The following is a 17671-nucleotide window of genomic DNA, read 5'->3' as shown; positions in this document are numbered from 1 at the left end:
TATCAAGAGTTTAAGTTTAAACACGGTCATATACAAAATTTAATGATATTAGTCACTCAGAAATCATGATAGATATAACATTTAAAGTAATATCATGAGAATTAATAAATGTATCATACATATTAATTTGTAATTAAATGATAATATAAAAATAATTTTATATTTTTTTAAACTAAGTGGAAACATCATTAAAGACAGTTCTAAGCACATGGAAAAAATAATACTAATTTTATGTTATCAATAGATGGATTGTTTTCTCAATTTTTAAATAGCGTTAACCACATGTTTACCCTGCAATTAACACAATTTAATTGAAATTAAACTAGAGAGAAAATTACATGTTCTAGAATTGAGTGTCCTTAAAAGTGCACTCTCTTGGATGATAATATGTCACACATACCTATTATTTTTGCAATACCAAAGTGTCAAAAAGCACAAGAGCATCAAATAGGCAAATTTTTTAAGAATAAAATAAAAATAAAAATATTTAAAAGACTGAAATTAACAACCCATATCCATTATTAAAAAACCGTATTTTGTAGCACCAAAAAGGCAAAAGATTATTTAATAGTAGTTTTTTTTCGAGGCAATTATTTAACTGTATTAAGTCTGTAGATTTTAGGCTATTAAGTCGAGGACAGGTTATGACACCTCGTTTAAGGTAGAAATTAGGATAGTCTCACCAAACACGAACATGTTTTTTCTTCATTGTCATTTTTATACTCGGCTTGAATTGTAGTCATCGTAAGCATCCATATATATAAAGGAAACTAATTAATGTCGGTGGGTCCGATTAGGCTATGTTGGGTTGCAAAGAATCATGTCCAACCAACAAGGAAAAACTTGCCTAATCCAATTATATTTTGCTGATGAATATTAAATGCGTCAACTAATATATAAAAATTAGTTTTTTTAATATTTGAACTAATATTGTTTTAAAGAAAAGAACGCCAACTACTTCAAATTAAATACTTTAAAATTAGCAAATGAAAAAAAGTGTTGTACTTTTAATAACTAATTACTTGATTGATTCTTATAATTAAAAAAAATCTTTTAGTTCTCTTACTTAAAAATATTTTATCTCAATCCCTACACAAACAATTTTTAAAAAAAAAAAATTATTCTCTGTATTAACATATTGTTTATTATTATTTTATTTATATATTGATATGAAAGTCTGTTTTTTATTTTTTTTTCAATAAAGTTAACTTTTTATTGTTTATTTCATACGTTTGATTCTAGCGTTTCATCTCTCATTCCTTTCATTTTCTTCTCTCACATTTCTTTCTTCTATGATTCATTTTATGACACTTTGATTTTGTTTTACATTAACTTGATTCATAACTTCTCATTATAGTTAACTTTTTTCTCCCATAGACACATCTTGAAAATTATTATTAAAAAATTATTTATTTTAACACATATTTTTATCTTCATATATATATATATATATATGTGATAATTTTTTATTAGATTTTTTTAAATACATTACCACATTGCTCCCGGGTCTAATATTCACCACTGACAGCATGTACTAAAGAGATTTAAAACAATGGAATTAAATATATATATATATATATATATATATATATATATATATAATTAAAAAACTAACTTAATAACTAAATCCATTAAAGATATAAAGCGGGTTTGATGGTTAAGAAAAAGGAAAGAGTATAAAAGTTATAAGTTTAATCTCTTCCACTGTCAAAATTAATATTCTAACAAAATAAAATAATATTTATTGATAAAAAAAAAAAACTAAACCTACTATAGACAACAACGCAATCAACATATAACATTCAAATCAAGGTTGGCTTTATGTTACAAAAATTAACAGCCATTTGTTTGAATTTATTTGTTAAAAAATATTTTTTTAATAAAATAAGTAATTTTTAAGTTTGTTAAAATCATTTTTTAGAAATCATTTTTTAGAAGTAAACTGTTTTTTTTAAAAAAACAATTTTTTATTTTTTCTAAAAAGCATATACTATATACTTCTTAAAAAATACTGTTTTAAAACATTTTTTAAAACAAATTACCCTTAAAATCAATTTTTTTATAAACTAAAACCAATCCTTTACATTGGACATCACATTATATAACATAAATTGGCTAGATTCAACTTGGTTGATGGATTAATCAATTAAGCATTGAATAAACACTTTGCTATAAATAACTAGAATATTTTTTTACTACATTTCATAAAGAATTAGGTTTTTGGCAATCATTATTTGCACCGTTGAAATTAAAGTGCATCTATGCGTGTTCCTAAAAAGTTAAAGCGCAGAAATAAAAGCCCCTTTCCAATTGAGTATAGACACAAAAATATTTGTTGGTACTCAAAAATGAATAGTGCAAAAGCAATATGCGTCGCGAAACAGATCTTAGAATAATTAGAATCTGTTTTGGACGCAATGCAATAAATGATTTTGAATATATTTAATTTTAAAGTAATATAATTTACATTTAAATTTTTTATTATAAAAATTAAGTTAAAAATAAAATTTAATATAAAATTTTAAATTTAATGTAAAAATTATTTAAAAATATTTTAATCCAAAATAAATTATAGACTCATAATTATTTTTTAAAAAATTTAAAATCAAACATATAAAACTATATCTAAAATTAATTATGAATCCAAAATTAATTTTTCAAAGTCAAACTAAATAGGGTAGAGTTGCCCATGGTTGTGGAAAATAATATCGTATACTCCTATAAGTTTTCCTATTGTACAATCTGAACAAAATACCAAATAGTTTGCCTTATAATGGTTGGATCAGGTGAATGTGGACTGTCTGCTCAAATTAGACAATTAGTATTTTAAAGGTGTTTTTTAAGTTAAATTTATTAAAATAATTTATTTATTGTTAGATTTTCATTAAATGGTTCAAATCGTCTATTGCGTAAATATATGTTTTTTCCAACTACAGAAAATCCAAATCTAAAAACACCGTACAATAAACTTGAGAAATGAATAAACTCGAACTGCATTATGTACTATTTACATTATTAACTGTTTTCTTGGCTCCAAAACAATAAATTTTAGAAGAAGAGAACAAATAATGTGAAGTCAATTCATTTCTCTATACCAGAAAAAAATGGCAAATGTAAAAAACCACAGTTAATTTAATCATATCTTTCAAGTCTAGGTTGCTTTTACCACATTTTTTAAAATGAAGTTTTAGCTTAAGTTGAATCTAGAATGTAATTGATTCAATTATAGAATTGTAAACAGTGATTCAATCCATACATAATAATCTATCATTTTTAAGTTGTGATTTTTCTTCTTTACAACGATTTTTTTTAAAGTAAAGACAAATAAAAATTAACTTGATATTTTATCAATCTATTTTCTATCCTCTTTTTAGAATTTTTAAAGTAAAGAAAATGAGAATTAAAAAATATTAGAAAAAAAGAAAAATAAATATGAAAAAATTATAAAATGAAAAGATTAGATTAAAATTCACATTTAATTTAAAAATAAAATTAGTGACAGCATGTCATCTGAGAGATAAAAATAAAAATGAATCCTTTAAAATAAAATAGTTAGTTTTGGGTAATGTTGATGAGTTGAGTTGACTGAGAAATGTGAGAGACAGAGAGGTAGCATTGGAGTGACAGCAGTGCAATATCGTGGGTTCCCAGCGGGTCCCACCATGCTAGCTGCCACTCCTTCTTCATAGCTTCAGAAGTGGAGTGGAATGAATAGTTCCACCAGTGCCGCTGCAGCAATGAACGACCAGCTCTCCAACCCCACCTCCATCTTCGGCCTCCGCCTATGGGTGGTTCTCGGCGTCTGCGTTGGCGCCGCCATCGTCCTCATCCTCTTCCTCATCTCCGTCTGGTTAGCCTTCAAGCGCTCCAAAACCAACCCCGTTTCCATCCCCGACGTCTCCAAGGAGATCCAAGAAATCAGGCTCGACCACGCGCCCAACCTCAACCCCACTCTCCAACCCGAACCTCCTTTATCCGAACCTGACCCCGTTCCTCCCACCGAAGAGGAAACCACCCCCCTCGGCTACCACCGAATCCAGTTCGAGATTGGCAAGAACCACCGAATCTCTTACCCCGAACGTCCCTTGGTTCGCTCCAGCTCCAATGACCCCAGCAGCTGCGAGGTTCAGGTTCCCACCGTCATTCCAGAAGTTTCTCACTTAGGTTGGGGCCACTGGTACACTCTCAGGGAGCTTGAAGATTCCACTAACGCCTTCGCCCCTGAGAATGTTATTGGCGAAGGTGGATACGGAATTGTTTATCACGGTATCCTCAACGACAATACTAATGTTGCTATTAAAAATTTGCTCAATAATAGGTCTGTGTGTCTGTCACTTACTTCTTCTCTCTTTTCTTTCTTTAATATCAACGATGATGTTTTACCTAATAATAATTGATAACACTAGGGGCCAAGCTGAGAAGGAGTTCAAGGTTGAAGTGGAAGCTATAGGACGTGTTCGCCACAAGAATTTAGTCAGGTTGCTTGGTTATTGTGCTGAAGGAGCTCATAGGTACTCTTCATTTCTTACTTTCCTCTTTAATTAACCAAAATTGCTTCCTTTTTTTTTTCTTTGATTATTATTGGTCCTGCAGAATGCTTGTTTATGAGTACGTTGACAATGGTAATTTAGAGCAGTGGCTGCATGGGGATGTTGGGCCTTGCAGTCCTCTAACTTGGGAAATTCGAATGAACATTATTCTGGGAACGGCTAAAGGGTAAACACTTCCAAGCTCTGCTTCACTTTCTCTTCTCATCTTATTATTACCTTCCTTTTAAATTTCATCGATTCCTTCAGTTTCCAATTTATTAGTTTATTGTTCCGTTGGGAAAGATGCTTTTCCGGGTTGTAACTGTTGTTTGCTTTTCAACAGGTTAACTTATCTTCATGAGGGGTTGGAACCAAAAGTTGTTCACCGTGATATTAAATCAAGCAACATTTTGCTTAGTAAGCAGTGGAATGCGAAGGTGTCAGACTTTGGACTCGCCAAACTCCTTGGCTCCGACAACAGCTATATTACAACCCGTGTCATGGGTACATTTGGGTTTGTATAGTCTTCCTTCTCTATTGTTGGCCCATTCCTTCCTTACAAGTATCGGTCATTATGGGTTTCCAGCAATTGCCTTACTTGTTTTTCTTTTTGCAGATATGTTGCTCCTGAATACGCAAGTACTGGCATGTTGAATGAACGGAGTGATGTTTATAGTTTTGGAATTCTAATTATGGAACTAATTACAGGAAGGAATCCAGTTGATTATAGTCGGCCTCCAGAAGAGGTTAGTTTGATCTATTTCAGTGTTGTGAAACTCCCTGTCATTGCAATTTTTCACTTGTTACTGAAAACTCAAAATTTCCAGGTGAATTTAGTAGACTGGCTCAAGAAGATGGTTAGCAACAGAAATCCAGAGGGGGTGCTGGATCCCAAGCTTCCTGAGAAACCAACCTCAAGGGCACTAAAACGAGCCCTTCTTGTAGCCTTACGCTGCACTGATCCTAATGCACAAAAACGACCTAAAATGGGGCATGTGATACACATGCTTGAAGCCGAAGATTCCCCTTACAAAGAGGTAACAATCATTTCTGCTGAAATTAATTCAACCTCAGTGCGGTAGTGCTTGTTAATGCACAGTGAGGTATAACATGTGTTTGTTCTTTCATTGAGTGTATAAATTAAGATGTGACGGCTAAAAGGAAGCATATTTATTGTAAAATAAAGACCAAATAAAAAGCAATCCCTTGTTCTTCAATTTAAATTACCATATTATAAAATTTCTATTTGCGGCCTAAAATGGAGTTCTGCATCAAATTTAGTTTCTAATTGTGTATCATAGTTTATATGTGAACTCTTCTTATGAATGCATATTTAAACATGAACATCATGTGACTAGCGAAGAAGGTATTTATATTCATTTATGCTTTAGTAAGCAGTAACCTATGTTTGATCTATACCTCTAAACCATGGATGTTCTCACTATGGAGCTGCTTGATTTTTACTTGCAGGATCGCAGAGCTAAAAGGGATGCAGGACATTCACCTAATGATAGAGTAGGGGATGGGTTGAAAGAGGAGGTAACTGTGTCTGTGTCAGTTGATGATGGTAAGCTTGAAAATGGGGTGTGTGCCAATGAGACAAGATCGAACCTTCAAATAGAAAAGCAATAAATTTGCATAGCTGGTCTCTTTAATGGCCAAAAAAATTGTGGCTCCCTTCACAACCTGTCATTGCTAAAGGCCAAACAATTTGCATCCATCGGGCATAACATACTTGATACTTTGCTCTACATTGTTTGCGCCTTCTATACATCAGAGCCTATATACTCTCATAACCCACACATCGATATTTCTCCGCATTCTGTCTGTCCCGTGCCTTTTTCTAAGGGATGATTGTAGCCAGAGGTTGCTCATGTAAATTTTAGCCATATTGTTCGATTCGCCCAATAAAAGTTTATTATGCATCGTTGGATATCATGCTTTGAACACTGTTTGATCAAAACATACTGCATCGTCAATGTTGCAATGACAAGCACCTAAAAAGTGGAGTTGAGGTGGACAATCATATTAAATGCTAATACCACATGCTAGTTTTTGGTTTGGTTTTGTGTGGCCACAATACTGCATACTAGTTAGACACAGTACAAGTAGTTGGCATTAGATTAGATGACAAATTATTCCCCTTCAACGTACTGGTCCTCCAGACCCATTTTTTGTCAAGTGGGGAACTCATGTTGCGATCTGGAGAGGCTCGGATAGTTCCACTAATGGATTCATATTCTAGGTGGCTGGCCACTATAACTGGACTTTGTCTTGTGTACAAGAGGAAGCCCCACCATTGCGCAATCTGGATCTCGCAAATCTTCACATGACTTGCTCCCCAAATTCACTATAATGTAACTGCATTTTTATTAAGAAGCAGAGTGCACATCCAACAGCTGTTATAGAAAGGAGTTCTTTCATGAGATAAGTATTTGATAAGTTCTTTCAATCATTAAACAAACTAAGTCACAATACAGCCATAAAGTGTGCCGTGGGATGAAAAATGACTCAGATTCCATACAATTCACGGAATCAAATTGGCTGAACCATCTAAATTCTAAACTGAGTAAACTCTATGTTTACAACATACATGCATACATATTTTCAATGATTATAAACTCCCCCAAACTAATGACATTCTATAACCATGCCAAGAAAGTTGTCGTAGCCAAAATTCCAACAACCGATTGCATCAGCTTGGCCGTTCTACCAATATAAGCATTGTTTGTGTGATTATCATTTTGGGTCTGCTGGTTTCCGGTGGAGAGGGTTTCTGTAGCAGGTGGAGGTGGAGAAATGGGAGGGACATCACAAGTGCCAAACTTAGCGTTTTCCTGCACATGTCATTGATAAACGGTCAAATACAAGATTGAGGTTTACGATTAAAGGTTTCGGGTGTACATTACCACAATTTCATCGTTCTACATTTGGTAACATAAAGATCAATTCGTTACTTTACAGTGGTAAAAACAAACAGTATTTTGTAGCCTCTGTTCAGTCTTTATATAATCATGGTATTTCAACTAAAAAAAAGTAGTAACAATGCATAAGGTGGAAGAAACCAAACCTTGCAATAGGCTATGTTGTCGCACCCACAAGTGAGATGACCGTTGGCTTCATCAACGGCTAGTGGTGCTCCTCCGCCATCACTCCTCTATAAAACATCATTATTATCATCAATATTTATAGATTATGATTTTTTTTTGTTTGCTAAGTTGAGAGTAATGAATAATTAGCATCATGAATGGTTTGATAAAAATTTAGCAAGTAACTACTTGGTAATAATCAACAGCAATGAAATTGGCCCAACGATTGCCGGCTGCTTCATGACAAGTCTTCGTCATATCAAGTAGTGGAGCCGAATTGTCAGCGCAGGCCTGAGATCGATTTGGAGCAGAATGAAAGTAGTTGACCAGAACCAATGATCTAGACTCTGTGTTCATTGCGGGTGATTCTGCACGGCTTGGACAAGAACCAGCTTTCATGCCATCATCTCCATCTGAAGTTCCCACGTACAATCATTATTAGTTATCACCATTCTAAAAACCAACACTAACATTTATTCTGTTTTTCCTAAAAAATCTTTTTTAACAAAGAAATCATAAAAAATAATTTTTGATAAGCTAATTTTAAGAGATTGATAATTTGCACAAAGTCTTAACTTTAAACTTTATTGTCATTATTGTACACTAAATCTTAAACCCAACAAAACAGTAACATAAAGTAACACTAACAAACAGTTTTTAACTTCAAATAATAAATTAAAGAAAGTGTTTTTATTCTCTATGTTTTTTGTGAAATGCAATCAAGGTTCCTGGACTCTATCAATGAATTTAGTCTTTAACCTTTAAAAAGCGTGTGAATTTAGTCTCTCTTCTTTGAGAATTCATGTTTTTAAGGACTATAACTTCACATGCTTTTTAAATGTTTGAGAACCAAATTTATTAATATAAATAATTTTTTTTGGGTACAAATATATGAACATGCAATAACTTTAACCACATTTGACTGAAACTATAGAGTAAAATCACTTTTTTTTTCTTTAAAAAAATGGTAGACTTATTCAAAAAGTTTTAACTTAAATACAAGTAAAACATGCTTGAACTTTGAAACGAAAACAGAAAGGCAGGGAACTCACATTGGTTTTCTACAACGTATGTCCACTGATAAGCAATGTTCTCAGAAGCTTCCTTGGCAGATTTGGAGGTGAAGACGACTAGGCGCTGATTCTTCTGAACCATGTCATCGACGGTTGGCCAATCTCCACCATTCTTGGGCATGCGAGACACCGGGAATATGTACTTGCTCAGCCCTGAATCTTTGAACACCTTTGTTAGGCCCTGAGGAGCTGTGACATAGTCCTCAATGAAGATCGTGATAATTTCTGATGGATTTCCATCTAGAAATGTCCGCATGTCTTTAAGCACGTTTATGGCGGGTTGCTGCATATTGATATGGTCATTTGGATGTTACACCACAACAACAAAATTTGGACCAAACTTGTGTCACATTGAAGAAACTAGAAAGCAGGGGCCACGCACTTACAAATGCAGTGAAGTTGAAACATTTGCTTTGGAAGGAGTGGCACAACCAGATGTCCTTTTGAAAATCATACATATCCAACATAAATCCTCTAACTCCGTTCTGTAAGTGTATCCAATACAAAATAAAGCGTAAAGGGGTCGTTCTCAATAGACTCTGAATGAAATTAAAACAACCATAATCGTATATTAAAATATCAACAGTAAATTATTATGGTAATTTACATAAATATGTATACATATTGTATTGCAATTTTATAATTTATAATATAAGTATTTCATTTTTTAAAATACATCCCCCATTTTAATTTTTTAAAGGAACATAACTATAGTCGGATTTTGCGAATGATCCGGGTGCAAAATTGGGATTCACAGATTGTTTTGTTTAATTCATCAAGATGCTTATCCTTCAAATTAAATGGGTGAAATGTTCAAATGGATTACATTATGTTGTAAATGTGGTTGATTCATTCATCACATCAGCAACTCAACTTAAAATGTAATTTTTTATTTATTAAAAATGTGATTATTTCATTTTGCCACACTTCACAATAAAATCCACCCCCCTCCCCCAAGGCTTTTTCTTTCTTTTTGTTTTTAAAAGTAAAAAAACAGCTACTGTATGCTTCAATTATTGTGCAGTTACCACATGATTCACACTGACCATCTTCCGAAAGAAAATAAAAGGACAACTGTGCTTTTTATGTTTTTATAGTAGAAATTAAAGAATATTAAAAGATTTATAGTATTTTTATATATACTCAATCAAGTGAGTTATAAAAAAAATTATTTCTGTTTCTAATAAAAAAATACATGATTTATTAAAAATATATAATTAAGATTAATATAAGTACACATTCCAATCACATTCAAAATTTAGTTGCACCCATCTCAATTGAGTGACAGTGATAAAGTATTTCCTAAGTGAGCAAACGGAGTTTGACAAGACCAATTCCCAAAGTAAGATCTATGTATTAATGGTTATTTTTTAACCAAAATAAAATATTCGATGTTTAAATTACACAACTTTATAATTTTATCCAACAACCACTGACGCTTAGATTCTCTACTGGATTTTATTTTTAAATTCAACAAGTATACCTGTTATATTAAAAAAATGTTTATTCACATGCAAACAAAGAAATCAAAGGAATGAAAAGGAGGGAGCCGTGCAATGCATGGCTGTAAAAAAAAATCAGTACTACCTTGTAATTGAATAATCTTTACAAATTGCAACAATCCCTTTTGAAACCAACTTGGTTTGTTTAATCTTTGAAGGAAGAAAGGAAACATAATAGAAAAGTTACAAGTTTTTAAAAAGAATCTCTTAAAATGAATTAAAAATATTTTTTTTCACAAAATGTGCTACAAATACAATTAATTTTTTTATTTATAAAAAACTTTTATTGATATACTTTATTGCTTTTTTTTAGCAATGTTTTTTAATAAATATTTTAAATGACTTTCTTAATAAACATACTTAAATTAGTTTCTTAATCAGATGCCCTTTGAAATTTGCGAGCATAATCTTAGTTGTGCTTTGCCATATTCCTAATTCCTAATTTACTAATACTAAATCAATACCAGTTAGGCGGAAGGAATCTCAGTTCCAACCTTATTAATTCTTTCTACCACACAAAAAATCTGTATTTTCTGTTTCTTTTAATTTAATCCATGGCTACACATTATGATAAAAAAATGAAAAGAGAATAGAATCTTACCTTGAGTTGTTCAGCAACTGTGTCTTCCTGGTTCATAGGGGCTACAAGGACAGATCCGGTGGCGGATCTGGCTCCGGCCAGAGCATAAGAGTTGTGAGTCGTGAGCCATGAATAGCGGTTAAACGGTAAGCCTTTCACCTGATCAACAAATTCCCAAAATCCAAACTCAATTCAACATTAATTCGAAATACTAGAGAAATTCAAGTGATTAATTTATTTTATATAAAAAAAATTGAGTAAGAAATTGGGAAAAGGAACAAACCCTAGAGGTGGGGCTCAATGGTTGTATCCGCGAACATCTGGTTCGGGTATTCCCATTGGCAGGACATGCTTGGCAGCTGAGTCCAGCGTCGCATTTGTTGTCTGACCCGCAAGTTTCTCCGATCTGCTACCTCGGACTCAGTCAGAGAAACAAAATAAGAAAAAAAAAAGCGGTTGAGAAATTAAGCATTTATTAGAAAATGACCTTGGAAGCGGAGGAAGAGGTGAAGAGACAGATAGCGATTAGCAGAAGTATGCGAATGCTCTGCAGAAAATGAAACATGAATCATATGCAAGGAGTGTTGATGTTTAAAATAAAAATTAAAAAAGACGTGACATGATGAACATTTAATGTAAGATAGCTAACTAGGCATGGAATGGGCTTCATTTGCGCTTTCCGGTTTGAGAGGGTCTGTTTCTCAGGTTCTGTTCTGTATGTCTTTGTGCACTGACACTTCTCTTTTTCAGATAAGAGGAAAGTTCTAACAATAAAAGGACAACAAATTTGGTGAGCAAGCCAAGCCAGGGAAGGTGAGGATTGGGAACTACACTGATATCACATATCAACCGATTGGGTATCGTATTTTCTGTCTTGTTATCCTTCTGTTCTGTTCTGTTCTGTGTTACCTATATGCATTTTCCTTCTCTCTCTCTCTTTTTTTTTTTCTTTTACAGAATTTTGGAGATAATTAATAGTAGAATATGATTTTTCAAAAATTAGATTTGAAAGTTGAAACATGCTTATAAGCAATTTCTTTGCTAAATTAAGAGATCTTGAAAATAATAATCAACAGGGTGGTCCTCACTGTAGTTGTTTTGAAAGATTAATTAGAGAGGTGGTCAATAATTGAATTAGCAAAATTTTAGAAGACTAAACTTGTTTTGGTTGTATGACTCGTCTACAATACTAATAGGTAGTCTAAACAATTTGATTTATATATTTTTAATTTATAATACTAATGCTAAAATTTACATATAAAATTTTACAAAAACTACTCAAATCCAGTCATAGTAACCAAGTCTTATTAGTATAATTTCTTTTATCCTGCCATCCTATTTATAAATAATATGTATGATAAAATTATTTATTGTTATAATAATTACTTTAAAAATCATACATCAAATAATTTCTAATCAGATGATAATGTGAAAATATATACACTAACCATGAATTAAAATTAAATTCCTTAAATTTTTCCTTCCCTATATTGAAAATATAATTTCATCGTTATTAAAAAACGATCAATAGCTTGAATTTGATGAAAGACACGTTGATGTAAGTTATAAGTAGTATTTTAGAATAAGATAAATATTTATTATATAAAATATATTACAATTAAAATTATAATAAATAAATACCTTTAAACATATATTATATTTTAGATTTATAATCCATAATTTAAATTGTGACATAAGGTCTTTTTAATAATTGATCATTTATTTTAAAAAAAGTAAAATTATTATTTTTTATATTACTAGTAATTATTTAAGAAACCAACATTATATTCATTTTATTTTGAGATATTACATTAACTATTACTTAGTGATTTGAATTTTAATTTAGTAATCATTAACGTTAAATTTCAAAGCCACGCATCAACAGGCAAATCTAGCGAGTGGTAGTATAAAATGCATTAACAATTGCGTGGAATACGGATGAGAGTTCTCTATAGTTTAAGGACTAAATGCACGACTCGGAGTTCTCCATCTCATCATGTGTTTTTTTTTTAGATTACATTTATAACTTTTTTATTTGGCTTAATAAGCAATATGGTTCCGTAATTTATTAAAAACGCTTAATTAGGTTTCTTAGTTTTTCAAGTATGCAATTGAATCTTTTTATTTTTTAATTTTACCAAATTGAATCCTTTCCATTAGATTTAGCAAATGTACGTTAGGGGATGAGTTATGGCTGTTATCAATTACGAACAGTGAGGAATTAAAATGTCACAATAATTATTGTTATTTTAAATTTAAAAAATAAATATAATCTTAAAATGAGTGAACAAAATCTCGCAACACAGCATCCCCTCCCGAACCCCCTCAAATTCCATATCCTAACATATATGAAGAAAGAAATTTGAGCAATGCGTTAGAGAGATCAACACTGGCACACCGGAAAGAATTCAATCGGATAAAATTAAAAAACCAAAAATGATCCAATTACATACTCAAAAAACTAAACATCTAATTAAACATTTTTAATAAATTAAGTGATCAAATTGGATACTAAGTCTTATTAATTACATTTTTCACTAAGTGAAAGGACACGGTACGTATGTCGATATCTAAAGCAAAAGCCAATAGACAGATAGATGTATTACTATTAAATTGGAAGGGATGTCTCTGTTTTATTTAGGCCACTTCATTTGCTTTAATGGAAACGAAAGACGAAAGGTTGTAATTTCAAACTTTGCTCTCGCTATTGTTCAATATTCAAAGTTCTGAATAGGCAATAGAGAATATTTAAACACTTTTAAGTGAAGCGAGAATAGTTCAAAGCTGCTTATCTCATGATGCCCTCCCTTTCACGTTAATAAAAAATTTAAAGAGAGAGAGAGAATATACCTCAGCTTAGCCTTTTAATTTCAATTTATCATATACTTTCGACTTAGACGACACATGTTTCATCAAGTGAATGTCAAAGGTTTTGATAAATTGAATTAGATTACCGGAATTTATATAAAATCAAGAGTCAAGTTATGAAAAAAAGGATGCAAAACTGTTATGAGAAAATATTTAATGCTTAACACCAAACTACCAGTAAACATAAATTATCATTAAATATTTAATGCAAAATTGTTATGAGAAAATATTTAATGCTAACACAAATTGGTATGGACTGCCAGGAAGTTCTAATTCACCAGACTATATACCAGTAAACGTAAATACAAATTAAAATACACATTTGTTTGTATTAAAGGGGAAAATTGCAATTCTCTAAGATCGAGTATGGAATATAAATTATTACATTCCGGTGAATTTTGGATTGGAAATGTAATTCATAGCATATTCATCCTGCCTTGTTAATTTCCGGCGATTTTGGTACGAGATTGGTTGTGAATATAAAAAAAATCATTGAAAATAAAATAGCGTGAAAAATAATATAAAAATAATGTTATATTTGTATCGATGGTGTTTTTAGTCATTTGACACTCTTGTGTGGGAATGCCAAAGTTTGTAATGATAATTGAGGGAATGTCATGGTCACCACCAAAATTTGAGTCCTATTTCTGTATGATAATATAATAGAAAGTAGAAGAGAAAGGTACATGAAATGATAAAAAGAATGGTTCGCGTTGAAAATAAATTGGCAAAAATTAACGAACCTTTCAACAAGCAAGGTGATCAACAAATAATAATTAAGCTGACATCATGGACGGAGTCAGGATGGATCAATTATAAAACTAAATTTGATGCAATAAATATATAAACATCAAATTTCATAAAAAAAATATAATTATATTTTTTAAAGAATCTAAAAACATACAATAGAAAATATATTTTTATATATAAACATGTATTTATTTTTTATTGGATCTTTTAGTTTAATTACCGTTGTAAAAAAATTAGTCACAAACACTTAACTAGAAGTATAGTTAGGAGACAAATGCTTTTGGAATATATTGTAAGTATAAATGAGACAATTATGAGAGTTTTTGGTAAGGTTGCTAATAGGTTAAGTGTGAAAATACTCACGAAATAATATTTGGATTAAATTGAGCTGGAGGAGTTAAAAAATTTCCTAGTTAGGGAAGGACAGATTATTAAGCTACAAAGTATAAGGGTCGGTGTACTGAATCAATCACATCTTCTTAATTACTTTAAATCCCTTTTATGAGTTGACAGATTCATCTAGTAGTTTACAATCAGATCCCTTACTTTGACTCGCTTTAGCAACTCTAATAAACTCAAGTCTCATACGGAAAAAAAAAAGTGAACTAAACTAAGAAAGAAAGAAAAATAGTGAATGGTGAATTAAATTAAACATATATTTTACAGTTTGATTTATATAACACTCATTTTCGTTATAGTTGACCGATTTCGGCGACCTAAACTATGGCGTTACCCTGCTTATGTACTTGTACGTACTGTTGCATTGTTTCCCTTTCTTCTTCGGGATCTTAAGTCGACGATCTTAATTTTGTCATTGCCGGAAACGAAAATGTTTAGAGAGTGCAGTGAAAGAAGCCGGTGACTGTGATAATAGTAATTCAATTACTGAAGAAAGCGTACACTGCGTCGGTGGGTTTCCTCGTGATTGCGCTATTTTAGCGTACACCTGTCCTCGTCGTCTTTTCGCCATTTTCATCGGAGTTTGATCGTAAACACAAAAAGCGGAGATATATAAATATAAAATACTAACTGACTTATCAATCCATTAATTTCACTGCTCTTTCTAAACCGAATCCTATTAATTAAAACTTCTTTCGCGGCAAATCACCAACGCGTATAATTTAATCACTATATCCTACTCTTTTATTGCTAGCACTCCTTGTGCAGCAATTCTGCCCTAATTTGCCTTTTAAAAAATCCTATTCCTACTAAATTCACATATTATAACCTGAACCAACACATGCTTAAATAATTCGGCTTGCAATTTTTTTAACGAGAAAATTAATTAAAGATAATTTTTTGATTTTACTATACCAACAACTGTGTTTGAATCTAAGACTTCCCTACAAACCCTAGGCACCGCAGATATGTAAAGAAAAACTAAAACAAGAAATTTCTCAATGAAATTCCCTCAACATTCAATGCCATAATCTAACCTTCACAGTTTATTTAATAGAAGATATAGCTTGTTATCAACCCTAAAAGACCAAATTTGAAGTTCTTGATCTTCTTCAAACTTATTAGCAGATACGATACTATTCCAATTTTTTACCAAGTTATAGGTGTCAGTCCTTTGCATGCTCCACTTCTTCAATGGTAAAATAAATTCTCTCATACATGGGTCCAACACAGTTACTTCCACACCAACAAGTCGTCCTTTTCCATTAGTGTCATCTCTTTCATCCAATTTTGCAATCTCAGCTTCTGTCAGGAATTCACACATAATTTCATTTATTGGCATTGACAAACGATTGCTATTTGGTTTCACATCTGAACAGAAGAGTTTCTTGTGCATGAGAAATTTAATATCATGACCATTCAACTCAGTGACTCGGTTCTTGATTTCTGCAGGCAAATCTGGTGTTTGGTTGTTCTGCATCAAGATTATCTTTTTTGGTTTTTTAATCACTGCTGGCATGGGTCTTTCCTCTTTGGGCATCCCTTCGATTTGTCTGCATGTACATGCACAAGAGTCATGTATTTAATACATACAGAATAACATATAAACTACACAAATTGAGTTACAATTTAATAAGCACCTTTTTCCGGTCACCCTCTGATCAGTGTTTTTTGTCTTTGACTTCGATTCAACACTTGAATGTAGTTTTCTGAAATTATTTAATTGAACCAACTCTTCTTCGCTATACAACTGGGTCACATGTTGTGATATTGCCAAATGCAAAATGCAAGGCTTAAAGGGTTTGCAAACCATCTTCTTAAGCGACTTCCAATCTGTAATAGTTGCAACCAATTCCTTTAAAGTTTCCAAGCTCCTCATGGTGGTATAAAAAAATAAAGCTTAAGAGTTGAAAATACGAAAGAAAGAGGAAATAATTGTGAGATGATTGAACAGATTTTTAATTTGCGGAAGAAGCGTAGACGGCAAGGGTTTTAAAGAAGATAATTTTCGCAATAAAATTAATGATAAGAAAATTCCATATGATTTTTAGAATAATTTGATTTACTTATCTTGATAAATCTCCTACATATCAAAAAAATTATTATAAAAAGATAAAGCTGTTTGAAAATATCAATCATAAATTTGACAATAATTTATTTAATTAAAATTAGTTTTGGATTCAAATAATTTTTCAATTTAATTGTGATTTTTTTAACTTTTAAAAAATGATTTCTTTATTTGTAGCGTATAGGTCTTCGTTATGAGTGGTGAAACCATGAAAATTTGATTATCTCGTTTATTTAATATATATATATATATATATATATATATATATATATATATATATATATATATAAAGAGAATAATATCATCATATGGAATAGATTAATTAACACTTTATGAATCAAAATTAATATAAAATGTTTTTCATATATTTGTTTTATTATTAGAAGCTCTAGAATAGTTTCTTAAAGATTAATTTTATGACTTATATACTAATTGTAATTACCCAAATCAGAGGAGACGTAGTTTAGATGGGTTCCATAGTTTAGATGGATTCCAAGATTTCACCCACCAAAAGTTACACTTACTCTATTAAGGGAGTATGATATGATATAACCTACAAAATAAAAGATTCTGGTGTTCAAGTAAGTATGGAATGAATTGATAATAGAATAAAAATAATGAGATAGTACCTGATACTCATAACGTGGGATAGGAGCTTTGGATTTTTTATTATAGGAGTTATTACGATGGTCTAACAACACTTTTAGATAATTCTTAACTTTTAAACAATAGCCCGTAAATCACTCAGTGCGTAGATAAATTTCCTCGAATATCTATAGCTCGTAGATACTCCTCCTGGTATAGATAATCCAA

The 17671-nt window shown here is 31.4% G+C and overlaps 3 protein-coding genes and 1 long non-coding RNA gene across 5 annotated transcripts; 2 read left to right on the top strand and 2 right to left on the bottom strand.

The window, feature by feature from the left end:
• Positions 1-3579: 3579 nt before the first annotated feature.
• LOC100797726 (probable serine/threonine-protein kinase At1g01540) lies at positions 3580-6462 on the top strand. The gene is made up of 7 exons (XM_003517257.5): positions 3580-4318; positions 4407-4511; positions 4594-4716; positions 4873-5043; positions 5146-5275; positions 5357-5566; positions 6000-6462. The coding sequence occupies exons 1-7, from the start codon at positions 3708-3710 to the stop codon at positions 6159-6161; spliced, it is 1512 nt and encodes a 503-aa protein (XP_003517305.1). The 5' UTR covers positions 3580-3707; the 3' UTR covers positions 6162-6462.
• A 501-nt stretch (positions 6463-6963) lies between these two features.
• On the bottom strand, positions 6964-11558 carry LOC100798253 (PI-PLC X domain-containing protein At5g67130). 2 transcript variants are annotated; one of them, XM_003517258.5, is made up of 9 exons: positions 11423-11558; positions 11261-11320; positions 11057-11179; positions 10795-10932; positions 9078-9176; positions 8671-8974; positions 7808-8031; positions 7600-7686; positions 6964-7366 (listed from the first exon to the last, which is right to left on the bottom strand). In XM_003517258.5, exons 1-9 carry the CDS (start codon positions 11441-11443, stop codon positions 7172-7174), a joined length of 1251 nt encoding a protein of 416 aa, XP_003517306.1. In that variant the 5' UTR covers positions 11444-11558; the 3' UTR covers positions 6964-7171. The 2 variants fall into 2 exon arrangements, with proteins under 2 accessions (XP_003517306.1, XP_006573638.1); XM_006573575.4 differs by having other exon boundaries at positions 11402-11537.
• LOC121175058 (uncharacterized) lies at positions 10786-11638 on the top strand. Its single transcript, XR_005892016.1, has 2 exons — positions 10786-10919; positions 11524-11638. It is a non-coding gene; the product is annotated as an uncharacterized lncRNA (long non-coding RNA).
• A 4191-nt stretch (positions 11639-15829) lies between these two features.
• On the bottom strand, positions 15830-16669 carry LOC102663833 (B3 domain-containing protein At2g24670). Its single transcript, XM_006574235.1, has 2 exons — positions 16431-16669; positions 15830-16343 (listed from the first exon to the last, which is right to left on the bottom strand). The coding sequence occupies exons 1-2, from the start codon at positions 16667-16669 to the stop codon at positions 15830-15832; spliced, it is 753 nt and encodes a 250-aa protein (XP_006574298.1).
• Positions 16670-17671: the final 1002 nt, after the last annotated feature.

The sequence above is a fragment of the Glycine max genome, chromosome 1, assembly GCF_000004515.6.
Source record: "Glycine max cultivar Williams 82 chromosome 1, Glycine_max_v4.0, whole genome shotgun sequence".
Classification (NCBI taxonomy): Eukaryota; Viridiplantae; Streptophyta; class Magnoliopsida; order Fabales; family Fabaceae; genus Glycine; species Glycine max.
Note: the sequence above shows the minus strand (reverse complement) of the source record. Positions and strands in the feature narration are given on the sequence as shown.